Source organism: Lissotriton helveticus, chromosome 8 (genome assembly GCF_964261635.1).
Source record: "Lissotriton helveticus chromosome 8, aLisHel1.1, whole genome shotgun sequence".
Classification (NCBI taxonomy): domain Eukaryota; kingdom Metazoa; phylum Chordata; class Amphibia; order Caudata; family Salamandridae; genus Lissotriton; species Lissotriton helveticus.
In genome coordinates this window covers 904,370,676-904,394,430 of record NC_136069.1, presented here as the reverse complement: position 1 = coordinate 904,394,430, position 23,755 = coordinate 904,370,676, and the positions used below count along the sequence as shown (strand labels likewise).

Below are 23,755 nucleotides of genomic sequence, written 5' to 3'. Positions count from 1 at the left end.
GATTAAAGTGGTCTGTCCTATGTTAACATTTATTTTCACTACTGCTTTACTCTTTAGTTATTTCATGGTGCTAAAGGGTGTCAATCTACAGCCCTCTTTCTGTGTTAAACCCTCACTTCTCCAGAATGACCACTGGGTTTTGCTAATGAGTGCTGGCCGTGGCATATCTCACCTTCTGCAATTTCATCTACATTTGTCTCCCTCAAGGCTCATTGACTAGCTTTATAACCAGGCACTCAGACCGTGCTTAAGCCTATCATATCAGCGCTGTCTGCAAAGCTGTCACTGGCTTTCAGCTGAGGCAAGGGTCTGGCTTCTCTGAACAAGCCAGGAAGCAGATTGTGGCGTGCACTGGCATTACATTATGTATAGTTAGTACAGGGATCATAAGTGACTAATATCGGACATGAGTTCAAATCACCCATTAGGCTCTGGTCCCCCTTCCCTTCTTCTAGCTGTGCTCGCTGTCTTCATCCCGAGCCTAAGTAACCAAAATGCAAAACACTACGTTTTTAGGAGAAGAAATAAATATTGTGCTTGAAAGAGCTCACAGCTTTCACAGGTGAGAAATACCGTGGTCAAGTTAGGAAGCTTGGAAAACAGCTGTGACCTCCAGGATCCACAGATATGTGAAGAGGGCAAAAATAATGGACGATAAAATATTGTATGTCCAAATAAGATAAGTGACATAGTACACAGATGTGTATGCCAAAATATGAAAGCAAATTGTCTCATAACCTGCATCTATTGGAAAGAATGTCCCACATCAGTGTTATCTCCACTGCCCAATCCCCCTGCAAGGACACCTTCACCTTCTCCTTCTTTTCTCTTCACCACTGCATAAGGGTGACAGGAGAGGAGCCTTTTGTTACCACACCAACCACACCATCAGGCACAGGCTGCTTCACCTCCTCTGACTCATCTGCCAGCTTCTTTGGAAAACCACTCACCCAAATGCCAGTCTCTCGACCAGACGCCATACTCCTCCACCACACATCCCACAGTGCACTTCTCGTCAGGTTTTCAAGACCCCGATCAGTTAACATGTTTAAACACTTTGGTTGCCTTTCTAGGTTTCGCCTCGTCGAACCTTTTCGGCGCAGGCGAAATCTAATGTTTACAGTATGTGGCTTGGGAATCCGCCCTCTGTTCCATTGGCTAGCTCCATAAATGAAGGCTAGCCATTGGAACAGAGATCTGTCCGTCAATTGCGGAGCAGATTCGTGGGCGTTCCCGCGATTTTTACTCATCGCGCCCCCTTGCGCTCGTCATGCGGCGGTTGTTTATTTATTTATTTTTCTCGGCCATGCGGGCGAAATTTTTTCGTGGAGCTGGGGCGGGCGGGTCGATCTCTCCTGGCGGCCACTGCCTTGCGGCACACGCCGTCTGCCGTTTCGTGCTGCCTTTTGGGGTCCGGGAGTTCTTCCTTGCGGTGAGTCCTCAGTTTGCCACTCCCGCCCCTCCTTCATCTCGATGCGGCAACCAAAAGGCCATTGCCTGGGGGGGCTTGCACGGAGGGGAGGGGGCGAGGCTCCCATTGTACAGACCCCCACCCCACGTCGAGGTTATGTGTCGCGGTCTAGGGGGGTCACAAATGACCCAGTTCACTACCAAGTAGCGGCGGGGTACGCGGGTTTAGAAGGCGTGGGCGGCGTGAGGGGCCAATGCTTTTTGCATCCTGCAGAGCGGAGCACACTGGCAGAGTCACGGGTGACTTTTCCCTGGTTGAGCGGCTCTTCGGGGCATGGCGGACAAGTGCGGCGCTGTTGGCTTCCCCCCCCCCCTCCAGGCACAGAAGGCAATCTGGGGCGGCGGGGGTGAGCGCGTGCTGGTGAACAAGTCATTGAATATGTGATTATGTTTTTCTTTTATGTGTTTAAATCACTCCTCATTGCCTTTTCAGGCGGAATGAGGACGGTGAGCTGCATATACTCGCTTACTTAGGGGCTAGAGTTTCTGGAAGCACGGGGGTTTCTTTGATTCTAATTTGCTCAACACTTTTTGCACTAACTGCGCACTTATGAGAATCGCTGCAGCAATTGGCTTTAAAATGCCCTAGGAGCAAATCTGTAACTGATGCTTTTAATATATCATGGACCGCTGTAATACTGCTTAGTTCTCCAAAGTGGTGCCTAGTTGGCCACTTTATCTGTTGTAATCAATCTTTGCTTCATGCTTGGTTCGTTGCAATCCCCTGATTTCAGCTTCATTAATTGTGTGAAAATCTAAGGATTGGGAGAGAAAATGTGGCATGTAAGCAAATGACCAGCACTTCCATTCCTTTAAATCTGAAGGGATTGATGCCACGAGAAGCAAATGATATATTAGTAGGAACAAGAGATTTACCAACAGTCACGAGATTAAGCATTGCCGTGCTTCAGTCTCACTAAATGAACAAGGCACTTTGAATAATGGAGTTTCATGTTGAACTAGTATCAGGTTAATAGTTTGTTTATATACTTGACAAGTGCGGCGCTGTTGGCGTTCCCCCCCCTCCAGGCACAGAAGGCAATCGGGGGCGGTGGGGGTGAGCGCGTGCGTTTAGCCACTCGGGGCACTCGCACCAAGTAATATTTGAACATGCCAGACCTGAATAGGGTGCCAGACGCATGGAGAGGCCCAGAAGCGGGTGGGATGGCTTTGTGGGTTCTCCACGCTTTAGAGGAGTCTGTGCTAAGTTGTACTTTTCGGCGGGAAGCTGTTTAGCGAGCCGTGAATCCATTGTCCACGTCCAGGGTACTGTTCACTTTACCCTTGACCCTACAGGCTCCATTTCGTAGGCTCATTTCAGCAGGCAAAAGGGGGACCAGCGGTACCACCCAGCTACCTTCTCCCTATTCTGGCTGGTGCTCCGAGTAGTTGGCGGGCAAGGAGTTCACACTCCCCATTCGAGGAGCACCAGTTACCTGGTGGTCTCCCCGGCTTGGGCGCCGGCCCACTCCGGTTGGGGGGGGTGGCCTTTGTGGCTCTGCCGTGTGGCAGCGGGCCGGGTAGACTACATTGCCTCGGGCCACCCTCCCCCATCTCCGGCGGTAGGGAGGTGGAGAGGTCCCCCCCTGGCCCACGCTGGGCAGGCTCCCAGTCGGGGTCATGTCGTAGGGAAGCGGGCAGCGACCAACTAAAGAGGCATTAGATTCACGTGGTAGTGCCCGGCGGGGGTTCAGAACCCCCGCGCCATTTTATTGTCCCCTAGCCTCCCTGGCCAGGCTATGTGCGAGCTGCGGTGCAGCCGGGTATGGCACGGTGCAGAGTGCAGAGTGACTAGAGAGTGCAGAGTGCTAGGGAGTGCAGAGTGACTGTAGAGTGCTAGGGAGTGCAGAGTGACTGCAGAGTGCTAGGGAGTGCTAGGGAGTGCAGAGTGCTAGGGAGTGCAGAGTGACTGCAGAATGCTAGGGAGTGCTAGGGAGTGCAGAGTGACTGCAGAATGCTAGGGAGTGCTAGGGAGTGCAGAGTGACTGCAGAATGCTAGGGAGTGCTGAGTGCAAGGGAGTGCAGAGTGCTAGGGAGTGCGAGGGAGTGCAGAGTGACTAGGGAGTGCAGAGTGATTAGGGAGTGCAGAGGGATGTATGACGTTACAACGCATACTTTTACAACGCCTACCTTTACATCGCAAGTTTTACAACGCATACCATAACAAAGCATAATGCTTTTGGGCGCTGGATAGTGAATAGTTTAATTTACTATTCCAACTCCAGTCCCCGTGGATAGTAGGGAAGGTGTTGGATAGTACATTAAACCTATTCCCTATCCTAGAGCGCCCCCAAGCGCTATGCGTTGTAATAGTTTGCGTTGTAAAAGTTTTGTTGTAATGGTAGTTCGTTGTAAAAGTTTTGTTGTAAAGGTTGTTCACCAGTGCAGAGTGACTAGGAAGTGCTAGGGAGTGCAGAGTGCTAGGGAGTGCAGAGTGCTAGGGAGTGCAGAGTGCTAGGGAGTGCAAAGTGACTAGGGAGTGCAAAGTGACTAGGGAGTGCAAAGTGACTAGGGAGTGCAAAGTGACTAGGGAGTGCAAAGTGACTAGGGAGGGCTAGGGAGTGCAGAGTGACTAGGGAGTGCTAGGGAGTGCAGAGTGACTAGGGAGTGCAGAGTGACTGCAGAGATTAAGCTAATGGCAATGTAAATGACAATGCCATTTATTTACTGTTTTTAAAACCAGCACATAAATACAAATGTTGTCATTTACAATGCCAATAGCTCTAACTTTTCCAAAGGCGAAACCATTGCATTGTAAATGCTTGTTTGGTTATTGATTGCACTGGCTCCTATTAAATTCCTGAAACATTTAGTTTCGTAATAGGTTCCCCTTCAGTGTTGTGCCTACAATATTTTATATGCTGTATAGTAGTTTGGCCTAGTATATTGTCATTTTAGAATTTTGTTTCCACATTTGACAATATAGTCCCTGCCATCTTGTGGGTATTTGGTGGTTTGTGTGAAATGAATTAGTCTCTTTCCCCAGTGAGTCTGTGCACTTGTTGCTACACACTCTTAACAATACACCTTTTGTATAATTTCTTAGTGGAAATGAAGATGCTTAGTGCAGTCAGAGACACAGACTGCTCAATTTGTTTTCAGAAATTATTGTGAGTAGACACAGGCACAGAGTAAACACCTGGCACGATTTGTTTTTTATACTTATTGTAGGCAGGCAGACAGATGGTAAACATTGCACTGTTCGTAGCATGTAGTTTTACTATAGGTAACCAGTACACATTTTTTGTTGTGTGCTGAATGAGTTCGATGTGCAAGCAGACAGGACGCGGGGATGTGCAGCAAACGTTTGGTGTAATCATCAGTCACAAATGGACAGAAACCAAACTTTTCAATTACTTTGTATGAACCACAGTCACAGCAGTTTACACAAATCCGTTGAGATTACCGCTGGGACGGTACACATTTACCATATTTCCCACTGGAAAAGGACAGTAATCACTCATTTTTTATCTTTCACTTGTGCAGCACTTCGATGTGCTTGTTAAATCTATTGTTTTTACAAGTTCGCTACACTACACTAGTAGGTAAATACTGTCATTGTATATTTTAGTCCAATAGATGTATACCTGTAATTGCATGGTATTCTTTTTCCTTCATAAAATATATTTTGTATTTTACTTTACTGTATGATAGAGGCTTATCTAAGGTGGCTCCTATAGCCCTACGGCTATACTAACACAGTGTATGACATGTAACTCGAAACTAAAATGTATTGATTATCATATTACCACCTCAAACGTGATCATCAATGTATTACGTCTTTATTGAATGTGCCTTATTTTGTGTTTGATTTTCTGAAAACAACCAATAAATATTCTTGAAATGAATCTATTGTTTTTAATCTGAACTTAAGACCGTCACAGGTGCAGTTACCCTACTGGCAATAAGGCCCTAATTTGAATGGTGCAGCAGGTGCAGTGGCACTGGGGCTAAAAGTTGTCAGAATGATATTGCTATTACGTCAATTCTGTTATTTCACTCTTTCATTTTTCAAAATGTTGCTATTACTTACCCACGCTATACCACTAGTAACAGCACAATGTATTACCTTTTGTACATAAACAAGTCATAACACTTTAACAGACTTTCTATAACTTCTACTGTACAACTACTCAGCAAACTACAACTTACAACACAAACAGCTTATTTTTAATCACATTGGCGAAACCAAATGAATTTCATCAATGCTTGTTTTTTTTCTTGTATGCCGTCCAATCTCTAGACTAGTATTGTATTAGCAAAGTTGGGAGAGTTGGGCAGGACTGATGTCCTCCGTGGATACGGGTGTAATAGGCAAAGATGAAGGGTTAGAATCTTAGAAGCACCTGGAATACCATGTTTAAGGCTTGGTGGTGGTGCTACAATGGGATTGTCTTTGTCCCAAACATCCAGAGCAAAATAGACAACCGTTTGCTACTCCATGCTTGTGTGCACGAGTAGACTGAAAGATAAACTAGCCAATGATCATATCCATTGGGCATTTAAATGTATCCTGCTTTTGTGTTAGGTCTTTTTGCATCATTTGCTAAAGAATGCACCATCTGCAGCAGCTGCAAGAAAAATTTGAACATGTTGATTTTATCCAGCTTTCAATTGGGGAAAAATCATATAGACTGAGCATAAAAATGCATAGCAAACCAGACCAAGCATTGGCATAGCCAATAGGTCTTCCCTTTGGGTCCTTATAAGTGTTTAGCTATGCACCTCCCCTCCAACCGTCAAAGACCCTGAGCATTACTACGTCTAGAAATAATAGTTAATTCCTCCAACATCTACTCACTACATCTGAATTATATTGACCATCTATCTATTCCACCCTCTTGCATATTACTATGTATGCCTACTATTTTTCTTGTGTATTCCTTGTAAATGATGTCTGTGCAAGCATTGTAAAGCGCTCTGGTACCCTCTGGTCAAGTTTGCACTATATCAAATTTGAAAAATAAATACAAATGGATAACTCCTTATAACAAACATTCTGGATGTTACAGGGTGCAAGAGGAGAAAGGTTGAGTTTAAGGTTTTAAGCTTAGACAAAACAGAAGTACCTTTCATTTTGAGAAAACAGTTCCATTGGTCATAGAACGAAGCCTACAAAGCTCTCTTGCCTCTTGTGACCACCAGGGTGAATATAGCAATTTTTTTGTTTTTAAGTAATGGTGGTGGTCACAATCTTTAGCAACATATTAATCTATGCACCTTTTCTGCGTGTGCTGTCCGCCGAAGTCAGCTCTGCCAAGAGGAAATATGTGTGCTCGTCCCGGGAGACGAGGATAAATAATGGCACCACATGCATGCGGTAGCAACGTAATTTGTCTGCGTAGAGGAATGAAAGCAGCAGCTGTGGAAGACGCATTTTTAGGCAACCAGGGTAGCATGTGTTTGGGGGCAATGTCGGCCTCGAAAAAGGACGTGTTGCTAATGTATACAGCTGGATTAGTTCAGTAACCAACATGTATGTGTGTGGCTGCTTATTAAGCAGGTGCATGGTAATAATAACAAGCGGCAAACAAATAATTGAGACGCTGAGGGCTTGTACAGCGTTTACTTTGCGGGAGCGAGCGCGATAATTGCTAACAGATGGCGCCACTACTCGCTCCCGCTAGGTAAACGACACACTTGCACGAGGGCTCATTGGGAACAGTGCAAAACATGCAGGAGTTCCCAATAAAGCCCGGAGCGATTCCAAGAGGTCCCTCCAAGCAGCGCTTGGGCAAAACCTTAAAAGAAGGCACTTCCAAAAGTATAAGCAGGTCAGCACTATCGTGTGTATATAGCTTTTCTCATGCATGCTGTAATCTAGGCTTCTGCATCTTTCAGATGGACATGTCAACCTTTTCAGTTATAGTGAGGCATCGGATGGAAAATTGAGGTCTGTGTTATTTACCCTATATTGTGTGACGGTAGTCATTAGTAGTGAGTGCAGTTAGCCATGAAGTTCACACACATTTGTTTTGTTTGCAAGCTTGGTTTGTGTCTTTAAACAAGTTTGCCGTAATTTGTAAGCTAAAAGAAGATATGTCAGGCCGCATTGCTTATAAATTAATCTTTAATTTTATGACTCGTACACTTAAAGCCAGAGTCGTTTTTACATACGTCGTAATTACTTCTAAATTTGTATTTCACAGATTTGATTATACTGGATGTGGCAGTTCAGAAGGTGACATCAAAGAGTGTACAGTGGGAAGGTGGAAGAAGGATGTTCTGTCTGTTTTGGATGAACTCTCAGAAGGACCACAGGTTACTAATAAATATATTTGCAACTGAGGCTCTGAATGTATATATATGCAAAAAAAACAGATGTTGGTTTGTAGTTATTGCTTAGCATTAATACTTTTATTGACTAGTTCTTTATAATTTAAATACATTTGCTCTAAAGCTACATTCCAAGTAGAGCATGCTATCCAAACCCCTCTAAAAACACTTACTTTCTGAAAATATTTCATCATGTTTTTGATATTTTAAAATAGTTGGGGTTGGTTATAAATGGGGCCATGACCCACATTTTTATGGATATGATTTACATTTTTGTGAATGATCTAGTAAATAAAAGGTATGGGTGCAAGATATTCTGTCAGTTTTTGAATGCTGCCCAGTCGAATTAAAATGCAACACTAAAATACTTTTGGCTGAAATTTCCCACTTATTACCCTCCCCCTAATAGAAAAGCTAAACAGGAAACAGCGCATGCGAGCATCACCGTATACACAGGATAATGTTGACGCTGTTACTTTCACTTAGCTAGCACCTCTAGAAAGTTCAAACTAAGGAATTGATCAGCTATGCTCTTGGTTTGAAAGGGAGCCGTTGTGGAGAAGCAGGTTTACATGTGACACTTTTTTCAGTATCTGTGGATCTTCTTTTAGACCGATAAACCTTACAATAGCAACTCACCCTGCAGAAGCAGTGTAAATTACAACATGCAAAAAAGATACCAAGATTAATCTAGCCAACCATTTTGTCTATTGGACTACAGGTCAGTGAAGTAGCACTTTGTGAATGTGTGATATGATTTCCAAGTTATTGGCAAATCTCATTGACTGGGACATCTCATGGATGATGCAGTAACAGCTGTTCCTCTTTTAGCGGCAGCCATGGACTTTCCCAGAAGGGCTGTGTTTGCCTTCTCTTTCACATTGTGATGGGCTCTACTGTACAGCTCTTCACTGCTTGAGGAACCAAATTAGAGTGAATGTATTCACATTTACAGACTGTTGAAGTTCTTTTAGGGCAATATATCAGGACTTTTATGGAACATAAGGTATGAAAGACCTCTTTGCTCGGTAGCTGTCTGTTTAATCTGAATATTTCAATCGTCTTCGTTTTCCTATAAAGTCTAAAATGACTCCCGGATCAAAGAACATCTTATTGTAATAAAGTGTAAAGCCAGTAGACGCAAAGCCTCAAGCATCATCCTTGCTGATGTCACAAGATATGCTGCTAGGTGGCCTTTAGGGGCTCCTTATGGTATTTTAGAAAACTTAAAATCACTTTAAACGAGGTTAGCAATAATGACACATAAGTAGCCATTTTCAAAGGATCTATTATTTAGGTCTATCCTGCAAATTTGAGTGTTTCCAGTTGTGTGTGTATTGTGTTCTGAAATAAATACTTTGAAGTGCGTCTTTTCTTCTGTTTGTGTCGAGGTTTTTTTCACTTTACATATTATTTTACTACTATTGTACTCACTTGTTTGGATACAATTATTTTCGTTGAAATAATTTAGCCAAAAATAACTAATAGTATGAGAGAAAAATACACGAATGATTTAGCACACAAACGCCTGAGACACAAAAAGGATCTGATCGTTCTAAAAACTATTTGAGATCCCAGTTTAGATCATGAGTGAAAAATAAGTTGTCTCTGGTCCTTTCAATTTACGATCTGTTGTGTATTTATCGAAACACACATCCACCCCCACACACCCCTAGCCCCAGATACACACCCACCAACCAGCCGCCACCCCCAAACACCAAGGATTACTTTTGTAGATCTGAAACTTTTTACTTCATAGCACAAGCTACATAAACGTCTCTTTTGAAGATGTTGCGACTAGACGCATTCCTTTCCATAGCTCCAATCAACAAAGCACAATCAAGCTAGCTCACACTGTTTACTGGTCCATGGTGACGGGTAGGAAATATAAAAGAGTATACATGTAATTATCGCTGATCTCTTACAACACCAGATTGACCTCTAAGAGGAAAAGGAAACTGTGAAATGGGACATGGTCCTTCGGAGGCAGGGGTGAGTTGGAGATCTATGTTTATCTGAGCAAGAAACAGAAGCACAGAAGAGCAAGTCTCCATCCTTCTACATTTGTCAAACTGTTTCCCTTAAAATGCAATTCTAAATTCTACTCCATCACAAGCTCCACATACATTCTCTACTTGAACACATTAAGATTCCTCTCGCACACAATTCCCAATATGTCAGCAACCATACAACCCATATTACATGCACAGAGAATCAGATTCGAATTGGATACCATACAATATTGCCCTAACTAAAATACTGACTAACGAACATTTGGCCTGGTTTATATTTCGACAGACAGCCCGTTGTTCAGCCATGGGGACAGAGTAAATGACTTCGCCCCCATGGTGGAAGGAGGGCCTGCCAAGTTTATAAATGACCGCTAAGCTGGTGGTCATTTATAATGCATTGGCAAAACTCCCCATCACAGTGGTTCCTGTCAGTGCATAAAACTGTTTAGTACAAACATGGTCAGAATGGAGCAACCCTGCATCAAACAGGTTTTTTCTCTGCAAAAAGAGATTCCTGAAATTAAAGAAAAATATGCTTCTCTCCATGGTAGTCATCTCTCACATGGTAGGGGGGGAGTGGGGAGGGCATTATTTGTTTTGTACTCTCCCTCACAGTTAGGGTTTGCCTGGCAGGGCCGGACAGTAAAAAAAAAAGATGGCTATATGTCGGCCCATCCTGATTGCGTGGGCGAACATACAGCCATTTCTCCGGAGGCCCTTAACTCTATTGGGCCATCACAGAGGTGTGGCTATGGAGGGGCAGAGTAGTCACAGGTGTAGCCAAACGTAAATCCGCCCGCTTCTATATTTGGCAGGCAAACCGTTGAGACGGAGTATACATAACGGCAACAAATAAATGAGTTCCATAATCCTCAATATTCTAAAGCACAATCCCTTTCCTATACCTCTTAATATCCCCTGCATCTGACTTCGAAATCACAGTACTAACACCCTCATTATTCGATTGACTTTCACAATCAACTGGTAAGGTCTCTTCCTGCCACTCTGACATTCACACTTGGAGCAACATCTAGAATCATGTTTCCCTCATCATAGGAATGTCTATCACCACTGGATTTGCTTAACATACTTGCAGATTTGGAGCGTCCTCTGTGTAGGGGACGACCCACTGGGCACAACTTGAACCGCTGTTAAGCGTGTAACACTTATAAAAATATTTGCTCCAATCAAGGTGAAATTCTTTTCAATGATGCATTTATTCGAAGATAATTGTTGTCATTAACTTCCAGGTTAAATTCATATTCACAATATTCACATGATTTTATAATCCTTAGTTTTTTTCAAAAAACGTTCCCGATGCATTTCGTGCACATGGTGCACTTCTTCAGGGGAATCTGCTGCTACTTGTATACTGCATCGGATCCTCTATCATACTTGCACCTTTACCGTTAGGGCCCTTAAATAAGGAATATCCTGCCAGTGTTTCACCTCTTCCATTCACCTTAACAGAGTATGACGTTACAACGCATGCTATTACAACGTATGCCTTTACGACGCAAGTTTTACAACGCAAGTCGTTACTACGACTTGCGTTGGGGGGCGCTGGATAGTGAATAGTTTAATTTACTATTCCAACTCCAGTCCCGTGGATAGTTGGGAAGGTGTTGGAAACTATTCCCTATCCTAGAGCGCCCCCCAGCGCAAGTCGTTGTAAAAGTTGCGTTGTAATGGTTGCGTCCTAAAGGTACTTCGTTATAAAAGTTGCGTTGTAAAGGATGTTCCCCACCTTAACAGCATTGTTCAAAAGCTCCGTAACTTCAATAGGATCTGGCCAAAGAGAACCACCCTGTTTCACCACCACCCGTCGATTTTGCACGATATCTGACCCTCTGCAGCTTTTACCTGGGACTTCCTCTTTCTTCTCTTATTCACGTAGACATATGTTCTCTTTATACATATCCTCCATATGAGCGGGAAGTGTGTACTTGCTGTAATTTTTCTATGTTTTTGTACTGGACTCATCTTTGTTTAGAACGTGAAAAAAGACACGGTTAGATTAACTGGTTTTAAAATGGGGGACTCTAGCATAGAAATTAAATAATACTTTGTAAATAATAATTTAATGAGCCTTCCATTCTTCTGAAGTTGGTAAATTGAGTCAATCTTGTCGAGATTCAGAGTTTGCATTTTACTGAGCTGTCACTCCAGATGAAGGTACTTTTCCTTCTAGTTTTGACAGATAAGCTGGCTCTCCGTAAAGGTTACGTTCAGTTCTTAATTTTTCTTCGCTCTATTTTTAAGGTTGAGTACGTCTTTTAAAACTTTTAACATTTGAAGATACTTTTCGTACAACGCTCAGTAGATCTTGTGGTTTTGATTAACCAGCATCACAATCTGCATTATAACGAGCAAGTAATTATATTTTTCCTACGTGTTTCTTCTGCTTTACTTCCAGTGATTTAGTTTTGTCATCTTTTCTACAGCATAAATATTTTCTACAACCGGCTTCATACAGAGGCGACGTCTGCATAATCAACATTCTTTTATATAAAGCCTTATGCTTATCGGAAATAGTAACACCTTCGCTCAGTAAAATAAGTGGGTGTTTTTAAAAAAAAAATTTAAGAAGTGTGAAATTGTAGTTTTGTATGCTTTTGACGTACACCTGCGTCTACATGCAAGCCCAACATTATTGTCTAAATGTATTTTATTTTTATTTTTAATTCAAGCACAACCTTTGGTCCTCTTCTTCCACAATTTTCTTTTGAGGTACAAAAGATCAGAGACCAGTTAAAACCTGTATTAGATTGCCAAATAGCAAATGAGTGCAGAAATGAAGAATGGTGGCATTTCTTCGTGTTATTATCTTTGTTTTCAGAAAGGAGTAACATAATGTGGACAATAGACCCTGGATTGAAGATGGATCCAGGCATGTTCTCCAGATTCATGGTAGTGAAGGCAATGTTGCTATGGAGACTGAAAATGATTATGCACAAATTAATTTTGTAACTTTTTTTTAATTGAAGATTTCATGATTAATAGAGGGAGAAAAAACACATTCCCATACTGGCGCCAATAATTCCCAGTATGCCCCACGTCCACCTCAGAATCAGTATCCTCAGTGCAGAATATCAAGGATATGTTAATTGCAGTATGACAGTAGCTTCGGCCAGGCGGTGTCACAGATCCTCCTTACCCTCAGATTTATCTAGTTCCGCCATCAGTGGTGATGCCAGATTCTATGTCAAACATGTCAAAAAGTATGTTCTAAGATGTCTCCAGTTATCCTAAGGTCAGTGCCTTGTATCGGATGCTTGTGTGTTTTACTGACAAATATGTTCTGACCATTGTGTTTTGCAGCGAGTTGTGATTGTTTGTTTATTTCTTAATATCGTTAGAACTTTTTTGAACTCTGTGATGCCCACCTGTATGGTGTATTTGTTCTGTGTTGATGTGTCCTCAGATTTCTGTGAAATATATTCTGTTATATGTTATGTATTATTTACCAGTGGATTGTGCTTTTCGGTGCACAGGAATGTACAAGTACCTTGTTGCATCTGCACTGTGCTAAATTACTATGTGAGTCATCCAGTGTGCATTTTTGCGATTGTTGTTTATTTGTTTGCTCGTTGTAATCTCGCTAAGGCCCAACTGCATGGAGTGTTGTGTAAGGCATGTAGGGGATTGTCTAATTTGTTTTCTTGGGTTTTGTGTTGCTTATCTGCATGGTCTTTGATATCTGGTTGTCGTTTTGTATAACGTGTCCTTTTGGATGTGGGTTTGGAATGTATACCTTTTGCTTACAAAGATCCTCTAGATGCAGAGGTTTCCTGTGGAACAAAAGCACAGTCTAAGGCAATGGAAGCCACACACTGCAATGACACCCAGGAAAAACAGACCAACTCAAATTCCAAACTGGGATTACCAGAAAGCAGAAGTCTGTAAGGAGCACTTCTATTGACTTACGAGAGAATCAAAACTTAGTGAATGCCACCTATGGGATTCCACTTTTACGTGTTCCATATCCACTCTTGAGCACAGGACTGGAACTGTGCATGTCTGTGTCACCCACATGCCAAGGTCTCACTTATCCTCCAGCCAAAGCCACTTGTGAGCCCACGTTCCCTTACTATACTGAATAGATGCGGTCTGCCCATATGCCTGATCCACTAGACATAAGGGGTGGCCCGAATAAACCTCTAGAGTTTTGTGCTAATCGTATATAAAGGACAAAACAGTAAATGTAGTGGGATCAATATAAATTCTTTTGTCGACAACATATACTATTATAGGACATCATTGTCACTGGTACAGTACATTATTTACATTTAAGTTTAACCTCTGAACACCTCTTTCAGTGTTACAATAGATCAACAATTTATTATGTAAATACTTTTTGCAAGAAAAAATGCAAAAACTTAAAAACCACAGTCACATTGTTCTCTTAAGCATATGGGTGGAGTACCCATTGCATGTTTTAAGCCAGGTACGCCAAGAGATAGTCCAGTTTCACTGTAGCCATCACCTATTGGTAAAGTGGAGATCATTCAATATGATTAGGCCGGCAATCCATATCTTGATTTTCTTTTTTTCTTTCTTTTTTGTTGTCAGCGTGTACTTCCTTTCTAATATATAGTCCACTCGTTTCGGCCCGTCTGTCTTATGGCCTCTTCAGGACTACACAAGGTAGTGTGAATTCACTTTTAAATTAATACAAAACAACAATCTCTAATAAGTTAAAAAAACACCTTCAGGCACGTATATAAATATATACATATACTTTTGTAAATTGATGCTTAAGTGCTTATATCTTGCAAAACTGTACTAAAAATGTAATGGTGCAGCATGCGTGTACCTGTCATTTACTCAATTTAAACCTAACATATGAGCTTAGATATGTTCAAAACCAAACCCCGTGCACAAAGAAACTTAAATAAGGGATGCCATGTAAATGTATCATGTCCTACTCATTTCATTTCAGTACACTTTATTCGATTAAATTAAAATCATAAAAGGACACAATACAACATACAATATACATACATTCTATCGATGGGTGAGCACAATATAAAATCAATAAAATTCATTCATAAGTTTGAAAAGCCAAATACTACACATAATCTACTTGACAAGCCTATGGTGCAAAATGCCTAACCAGATACAATGAACTACATTAAAACATAGAGCATCATACTACAGCGTTATTAATAGGTCTTAGCTTGTTCAATCTAACAGCTGCCACCAAGTAGCTCCCAATATTAAAAATGACCCAGACATTATGCAACAATTGCAGGAACATTAAAGCAGGTTTGACTTGACGTAACCCTGTGCCCTTAAGTAATGGAATGATGTATTTTTTCCTTATTACTGAATAATGTTTACAAAAAAAGATGAAATGAGTAGTGTCCTGGACAGAACAATTATCACAATCACAGGGTAAAACCTTGTCAACAGTATTCCATACCTGGTTTGTTTCTAACAAAAAAGGGAATTGATTGAACCTAAACCTTGTTAATAGCCATCTGTGGAAAGGTCTAGTGACTACCTTTAAATATAATTCCAGAGAATCTGGGGTAGCAATTAAAAAATGGGCTCTTACTGTGGGTTTGAGCAATTCATCAGCCTCCCGCTCCTGTGTCCTTAGAGCCATAAAGTGCGTTTTGACCCAATTTATATCTCCTTTCATGACGGAGTCCGGCCTTTCATAAATTTCTGGTCTTCCTCGCTTAATAAAAACAGACTTAACATAGGAAAGCCATTTGATATCTTTAACATTGTCTAGGCAAATACAATCCCTCATGATTTGCTGATTTAAAATTAAGTCCGGATTAAGCCATATTTTTATCCATTGTATGAGGGGGGCCAAATTTATCAGGTCTTCAACATACCCCATGCCTAATTCCTGGTGAACCGCAAAAGTGGTAGTAGATTGAGGGACCGAGAGAAGACACCGAAATACCTTATTTTCAGCCCTTTGTATCTCAGTCATTGAGGTATAACCCCAAATAGCAGCACCATAGATGTTTAATGCTATGCATTTGGCTTTATATATTTTTAAAATTGCATCATATGGCTTTCCCCCTAGGCGATGGGTCAGGTTAAGCAGGGCAGATCCTGCACGAGTTAGGGCATTTCTTTTAGCGGTTTTTTGGGGGGCCCAGGAACCATTTTTATCAAATAAAACCCCCAAATATGTGAATGCCACTACTCTTTGTAGTTCAATACCTTTACAGAAGAGTGTTCTTTGCTTCTTAACATGTTGCCCCATAGTCATGACCTGGGATTTGGAGGAATTAACGACCAAATCCAGAGAAGACATAAAATCTCCAAAGGAATTCAGTAGCTGTTTGAGGGCAATGGGGGTACGAGCTAGCAGAACCGCGTCACCCGCGTATAGGAGCACCGGAATGGCGGTGCTACCTATACGCGGGACGTCTAATGTGGCTGGTGACAGTGTTGTTTCCAGGGCATTAATGTATAGTGTAAAAAGGAGAGGGGCAAGGATACACCCTTGCCTCACCCCTCTCCCAGATTTAAAAAGTCTAGTACAAGAGCCCTCATGCGTCATTCGTACATTGGCATAAAGTTCCCGATGTAGATCCGCCATATACAGCACCAAACCAGAATCAATCCCCATGTCCGGTAGGATTGTCCACAGCTTTGACCTATTAACTAGATCAAAAGCTGTGGACAAATCCATAAAAGCAAGATGCATAGAGCCCTTTCTAGCTGCTGTATACTTATTGACTAGAAGGTACAGGTTTAAGCTCTGATCCACAGTACTCCTCCCGGCTCTAAATCCATACTGTGTTTCCGCTAATAACCCCTTTTCCTTAACCCTATCATTTAATTGGGACAGCAAAACTTTCTCTAGGATTTTTACAGAGGAATCAATTAGTGAAATTGGTCTGTAGCATCTTGGGTCCCCTCGTTAGCCTTTTTTAAAGACTGGTATAATGGTTGAGCGGGACCAAGAGGCGGGAAAACCATAGTTTACTGTGGACTTAAAAACATTTGTCAGAACTGAGGCCCATAGTTTGGGGTCGACCTTAAACAAGTCAGATGGAACCCCATCTGGACCCGGGGCTTTATTGGCAGCAGTATCTAATATTGCCTTTTCCACATCTGCTACCTGGAATAAGTCCATAAATGTAAATGTAAATGTAAATTGATACTTGTATAGCGCACTACTCACCCGCAAGGGTCTCAAGGCGCTTTTATGAATACCGCTGTGGAACCCATCCTGGCTTTCCCTGTGAGGTGTCCACTCCTGGGCACCCCCAAGGTGGAGGCCAGGCATCCTTAGCGTTGTGGGGGCCGTTGTGGAGATTAAGCAAGCTATTGCCCAGAGTTGCAGAGTGGGATTCCATGATTGGAATAGGCACCGAGGCGAGAATTATCAGGTCCGTGGAATTTTGAGCCCAAGACCCGCCGAGGCGGGGAATTGAACCCTGGTCCCGGGCTAGACCTCTGCATCAGGGTCTGCCGCTCTAACCATTGAGCCACACTTCTCCACCCATTGAGCCACACTTCTCCATAGAGGCGGATGTACAATTTGCTGGCGGTATAAAGGGATCAAAATTTTCATTGCTAGCATAGATTGTCTCAAAGTGTCCCAGCCACTCAGATTCAGTGATATTTATTTCTAACAGCCCATTGTTTTCCCCAGTTAACAGGGGGCTATTCACAATCGCCCAAAATTTGGCACTATCTTTAAGGACAGCAGCAGATGTTAAACTGTCCCATGTTGCGTTTTTGATGTCGTTTTTACGGGTCTGCAGTGTAATTTTATAGTCCTTTCTGAGGGAAGCAATGAGTGCTTTGTCCCTAGGATGGGCTTTTAAAGCTGACTTCAGATTACGGTGAGCTTTTAAGCATTTAGTGTCAAACCATCTATTCCTTTCTATTCTTCTGGGTTTAGATGGAGCTCTTAGGTCTGTTGCCACTTTATTACAGATCGCCTCAAATGCTAAAATCGTTTCCTCTGGATGGTTAATATCCACCAAACATTTCTGGATATCTACTCCCATTTTAACACAGAGGTCACTCAGAAATAGCTCGGGAACTACTTTGGACCATTTCAACCGTCTGCCTTGATCTCTAGTGGCTAGACTTAAAGTTCCCCCTGTAGGATTTAGATTGTCAATTCTAGCAAGACCTGCATTCAATTTCAGACAGACCGGATTATGGTCACTGAAGAGGGACTCTGTGGCATTATAGAAGATTACATGGTCCAAAAGAGTAGGTGTCAGAAAAATATAGTCAATAATTGAATTACTGTCTCTAGACTTAAAGGTTACTACTCTTTCTCTCTCTTCGACAAAAAAGGGTTCATAGAGATTCTCACATGCCAAGAAATCCTCTAAAGCCATCCCCGTCTGATTGTGCTCAAAATGTGGGGATGCTACTGTGGACATACTGTGTTTATCATTAGTTTGGCAGTTAAAATTACACAAGTGTGTATTAAAATCTCCCATCAATATAATATCGATTAAAGTGTTATACTCTTTTTTTATAGTTTCCAATAAATTGTTCTAAAAAAAAGTAGGTGTTCATTAAAATTAGTACCCTCTCTTGAATTGTAAAATTTAATTAACAACAACTTCCCTCTGAGTTGGTCACTAATTTCTACCATTAGGCAATTTGGGGAGGCGGACTCTAAGAGTCTAACTACCCCTTTTAGATTCACGGAAATCAGTGTCACCAAACCTCCCCTAGCTCGTCCTGACACTGATGGTCGTGCTGGCTGAAAGTATGATTTGTAACCATCCAGCCAGAAGTTATTTTGTGTCTCCCAGGTCTCCTGTAGTGCTATCACCTAATTACCTTTAATAAATTTGAGCCAATTTTGGTCCTCCCTCTTGGACCTTAACCCAGCAATGTTCCAACTGACTGTTCTGTCACTAGTGCAGGTGTAAGATCATTTATACCTAGTAGGGAACTCGCATTTCCTCCCCCTAGTCAGTCATTGCTATTTAGGTCAGATAATGGGGAGTACCTGTTTGCCAGAACCAGAGGTCTACCTAACCCCGTAGCCACTGGGTCCGGGCATGTAAGTCTACTTGTCACACCCGTTCTTCCTCACAGGCCTATTATCATGTATACTTGATTGCCACCTTAGTGGACCACTAGAAGCAAAAGAACGCCAATTGGCAGCTGGATGATGGGGGCCTAGGTCAGGATGGAAAAAGCCCAGGGGCACTGCTCTCACTTTTCCCTCCCCACTCTTCAGGGCAGAACCATCCCATAACATTCTTGGAGGTAGGAGGGGGCTGTCAAAATTAACAATAATACAGTCGCCTTTGATTCTTTTAACAGTTTTCCCAATCCAGCCAACCCGCCTTACCATAATTACATTCTTTGAAATATTGTCACACCCCGAACAATTTTGGTCACACCATCTCTTCGTAGCATTCAAAAGCGACCCGTAGGACTCTGCCACTCCTGTGTCTAGGGATGGGACACCAACTAAAACAATCACAAAAGGACTAGCATCTGGGGGTAAGTTGATATGGGGTTGTTGCAGAGCTTTTACTCCTTTCGGTGTCGCAGCCTCAGCATCCATATGACCCACAACCCCATCACCGCATTCGGGCCTCTGCTGACTACAAGGTTCGAGTGAGGAGCAGAGCCCCCTGATGGAATACAAAGCGACTGTGTTGACCCAGTCTGGGGAAGTAGAAGTTTCATTAAACGAGTTGCAATCCTACAGCCTGTAAGATTGTCACCTGAGGCACCAATGGTCTGCTGAATGTCCTTCAGCTACTGTGATTCAAATAAATAATTCTCTGAACTCAATTTATATTTTGTTCTTGTTTGTGGGTTTTATTCCAATGTTTCATTTCAAGTTTACTTTTCACTTGTTTTCATTTTGTCATCCCAATACATTATACGTGATCCAATGCATTTCGGCGATCTAATGCGCCTTCATCAGGGATTATCTATAGACAAATAATAAATCAAAGTACATATTAGAATGGTACCGTTTTCTCTCTGATTACATGTTTTATAACAATACTAGTTGCAAATTTCAAAATTCCTGTAAACAACCCTATGTTCCGAATTTCTACTCTTGTGTTATCAACTCAAATGTGGCCGTTGTGAACACTACTCAACATGCGCATGCGCAGCTAGCAGCGATATTAACATCCCGATCAGCTGACAGGAAACACTCTTTAGAAAGCAAATAGACAGAGAAGCACGCGCGCTAACGGCGTCACCGAAGGTAAGGAACACGCCATTCAAGCAGCGGGGCCCCCGCAGTAGGCAACAGCAACGCGCTATATGCAGGTTCAGGAAAACATGCCCAGAGTAGATATAACGTAGAAGAAGGGTATTTCTAACGTTCCAAACGGGGAGAATGTCATAACGCACGGCGCTTCAACCACAAGCACGTAGAACGCCATAACATAGCGAGGAACCCATGAAATAAAGCACAAGCATATAACGTAACAGAGAGTTAGATACGGCCACATTTGAGTTGATAACACGAGAGTAGAAATTCGGAACACAAGCCCACTTAAGTAGACCGCTGAAACGGGCAACCTGCATCCAAAATCATAACCCACCAGTCTCTGCACAAGATGCTTGTATACACTCTGCATCCAGAGCAGCTGGCAAACGGAGAAGGGCATTATAGATGGCTGAAAAGCAGGTCCACCAGAAGACAGGACTGTGACTTCAAAGCTGACACCGAAGAGAAGACTGCCAGATAACCCTGCTACACAAGATGAGCAGTTCAAGAGAACAGCCCACAAAGGATCTCAAACGCTAGGCCGAGAGAACGCCTCTCAGTCATTAACATAAAGGACCACAACAGCTTGAGGGTCTGACTGACCAGCTCTAAACAAACACTTGGAGAGAATACCAACTTAAGTTAAGATGTATATTAACAAAGCAGGGGGTAATCAATATAGAATGGTTATGGCAGGATGTCAGTATTTCAGCATCCAGACGTATCTCAGTGGTGTGAATTCCCTGTTTAAAATCGTAGAGGGGACTCAACAAAGCATGCTCTGAAAGACCAAACTGATTAGGCCCACATATGATCATCCTACTGTTCTCACTCATCCTTACAAGCCTTTACATCCCAGTCACCCTTGCTGTGTTGTAAGAAAATGAGTTGCACGCTCCTCCTCCACCACCTTAATTTTGTTTGAGGAATTTCACTTTTTTAGCAGGGAATAACATTTGAGGGTGAGATTTTCACAAAGGGCAAGCAGTGCTGTGGTGAGGAAAGCACACCATGCTTCCAATGTTTTGAACAGGACACTACATTTTTACGGGATTTGGTAGGTTGTATTTTTTACACTGTTAATCCAACTACTTTTTTATTCTATATTACTCTCCCAATCTCCCCGAATTTCATGTTATTTAATTGTGGTTGATTGTAAAGTGATTATATGTGAATGTTTCGTATTACTGTACCGATTGTACTGTATCTATTGTATCCACTAGTAGACCATCTAACTAATATATTTTGACCTCTGTGGCCTTTCTAGAACTTGTTTAAATAAAATCAAGCAACATTGTTGCAATTCAAATGTAATGTTCTGATATATTTTAGTACTTTGAAAGTAACATAATTTCTGATGGATAATTTTTACCGCAGATTCCTCCCCTTGTATAAATTTCTTAGGCACACCAGTAGTTGGCATCATGCATCTCCGGATTGATGTTCTGCTTATGAAGTGATGATGGAGCTGCATATCAGCCTCACTCGTGTGCTTTGAAGTCAGTTCTTTGCATTCCCGTCCCGTCCTATGCCTCGCTGCAAACCTATATGCGACCAGCTTATTAGAAATACTTCTGTTTCTGATACACAACCCTTATCATGTGGCGGTGCACACACTGTGCATCAACTTTTCAGATAATGAAGACAAACTGCACTATGATGATTGGGACGTATTTGTCCCACGGTATGATGAGGATAATTGGTATGAAGCATTACAGGTTGCTAGGGATTTGGACAACTCCCCAAACACCAGACTGGTCTCTCCCCTGGCTCTGCCACAGAGGAGAGTGCATCTTTTGCAGTGTTAATCATACGAATTGCAGAGGTCCTAGACCTGCAGCTTCCCACTATGGAGGTTAAGACTAATGTCCTCACAAAGGTCCTTCAGCCTGGCCAGATCCCACCGAGCCTCTCCTGCCCTGTAATGAGGGACTTACGGGCCCGCTGTTGGGCACGTGGTAGAAACCATGTTCTGGCTTCCCAGTCAGCAGGTATACCGCTAATTGCCCCAGGTGAACTCCTGGAGACCCTGAATTTCTCACACAGCATCCTACACCAGAAAGCTTGGTGATTCAGGCGTCCACCAGTAGGGTTAACCATCGACCGAACCCCCCCCACTCCCCCTGACCGTGAATCAAAATGGATGGGGACGTTTGGCAAGCCCACAGGCATTATCTATGTTTGACAGTGTGTCAGTGACATTTTCTGTTTGCTGTGCTCCATTATGGCCTCACCAGTCCCTATCCAGTGTTCATGAAAGTGATGGCGGTGGTTTTCAGCAGTCCTTCGGAGGTTGAGTCTGTCTTCCCCTACCTCGATTATTATTGAAGGCAGGCTTGCTTCAAGCAGTCCTAGAGCACCTCCAGATGGTGGGGAACCTTCTAACATCATTAGGGTTCACTATCATTGTGCTGAAGTCCAACCTGACTCCTGCACAGATGCTTGTGTTCACCTTAGTTATCCTGGATACGGTGCAATTTCAAGCCTTTCCCCCGGAGTGGAGAGTTCAGGGCATTAGGGTTATGATCCAGATGTTACAGCATCTGTCCTGGATTTTCAGTGAAAATGACTCTGAGGCTTCTGGGACTGTTTTCATGCATCCTACTGGTTGACCGTGCTAAGTGGCATATGCAGGCTCCACAGTGGGACCTTTAAGCTCAGTGGGCATAGCACCAGAGAAACCAATTAGATTCCATCTAGGTTTCAGAGGAGACTACAAAACATCTATAGTGGTGCCTGTTTAAACGCAATTGGCTCGCAGCAGACCCCTCTCCTTACCCCACCCAAAGCTGATGGTAGTGACATATTCACAGCTGCTGAGTCGTGGGCATTGTCTGGGAGAGATTGAGATCAGAGGACTCTGGTCTTCATCAGAAACTTGATTCCACCTCAATCTCTCTGTTGGAGTTGAGGGCAATCAGCTTGTCATTGAAGGCCTTTCTGTCAAACCTCATAGGGAGACTGGAACAAGTTCTCACAGACTGCATCACCACCATTTCGTACAGCAGCAAGCAGGGTGCAATGGGGTCTTGAGTCCCGTGCCAAGAAGCTTTATGCCTCTCACCCTTTCATATTGGTCAGGCTATCACCTTTTTAAAACTTCTTTGCTATCCCTCGAAAGAGGGCAGACTCAATTGTTTGGATCCCAAGAGAGCCCTCCGTTTCTATATTGATCATACAGCGACTATCCGGCAGTGGCGTCTCCTCCTCTAAGGTAGAGGAGCGTTGCCCCACTGCTCTGTGCAGTGTAAAAAGGGAAAAATGAAATGATTATAAACATTAATATCATTTTCTTTTTAGTACGAGCTACGGGTCCAGGTTAGGACGAGGCTGGGTCCAAGGCAGGAGGAGTGGTTGGTGCATCATAAGTGTGCATGACAGTTTGGCCGGCCGTTTTGGGCCGGCCAAACAGACATGCCCCCTTAGCATTTCGCCACCAGGCTGTGTTGCATGGGAGAACTGTCCCAGGCACTGCCTGAGTGGCCAAACAGGCAGGTCAGACCAATCACAACGCTGTTGTTCTTGTGACAGCAGTGTCGTGATTGGCTTTGGGGAGTCTGGGAGCCTTTATGCTTCTCTGTTGCCGGGAGTCAGGAAGAGAAGAAGACAGAGGAGAGGCGGTGGCCTTCACAGGGAAGTGATCTTTTTTTATTTTTTCAACCCCCCATTGTCCCTACTGCCTCGCCTATTCCGTAGCAGCTGCCACTGCCATCAGATGGATAATCAACTCTTTGTTGGCTTTTGGGGAGCATAGAAAGGCAAGTTGTACAGAAGAGAACCATCTCTAGGAGGATAGTCCTAT

General features: G+C 42.9%; 1 protein-coding gene across 1 annotated transcript in view; it reads left to right on the top strand.

Annotated features, from left to right (window-relative positions):
• ABHD10 (abhydrolase domain containing 10, depalmitoylase) overlaps positions 1-23,755 on the top strand; it is a 173,066-nt gene that overhangs the window by 77,697 nt on the left and 71,614 nt on the right. Inside the window, exon 3 of the mRNA XM_078657708.1 lies at positions 7,620-7,731. Within this exon, the coding sequence (XP_078513834.1) occupies positions 7,620-7,731 (112 nt within the window). The remainder of the gene's footprint in view (positions 1-7,619; positions 7,732-23,755) is intronic.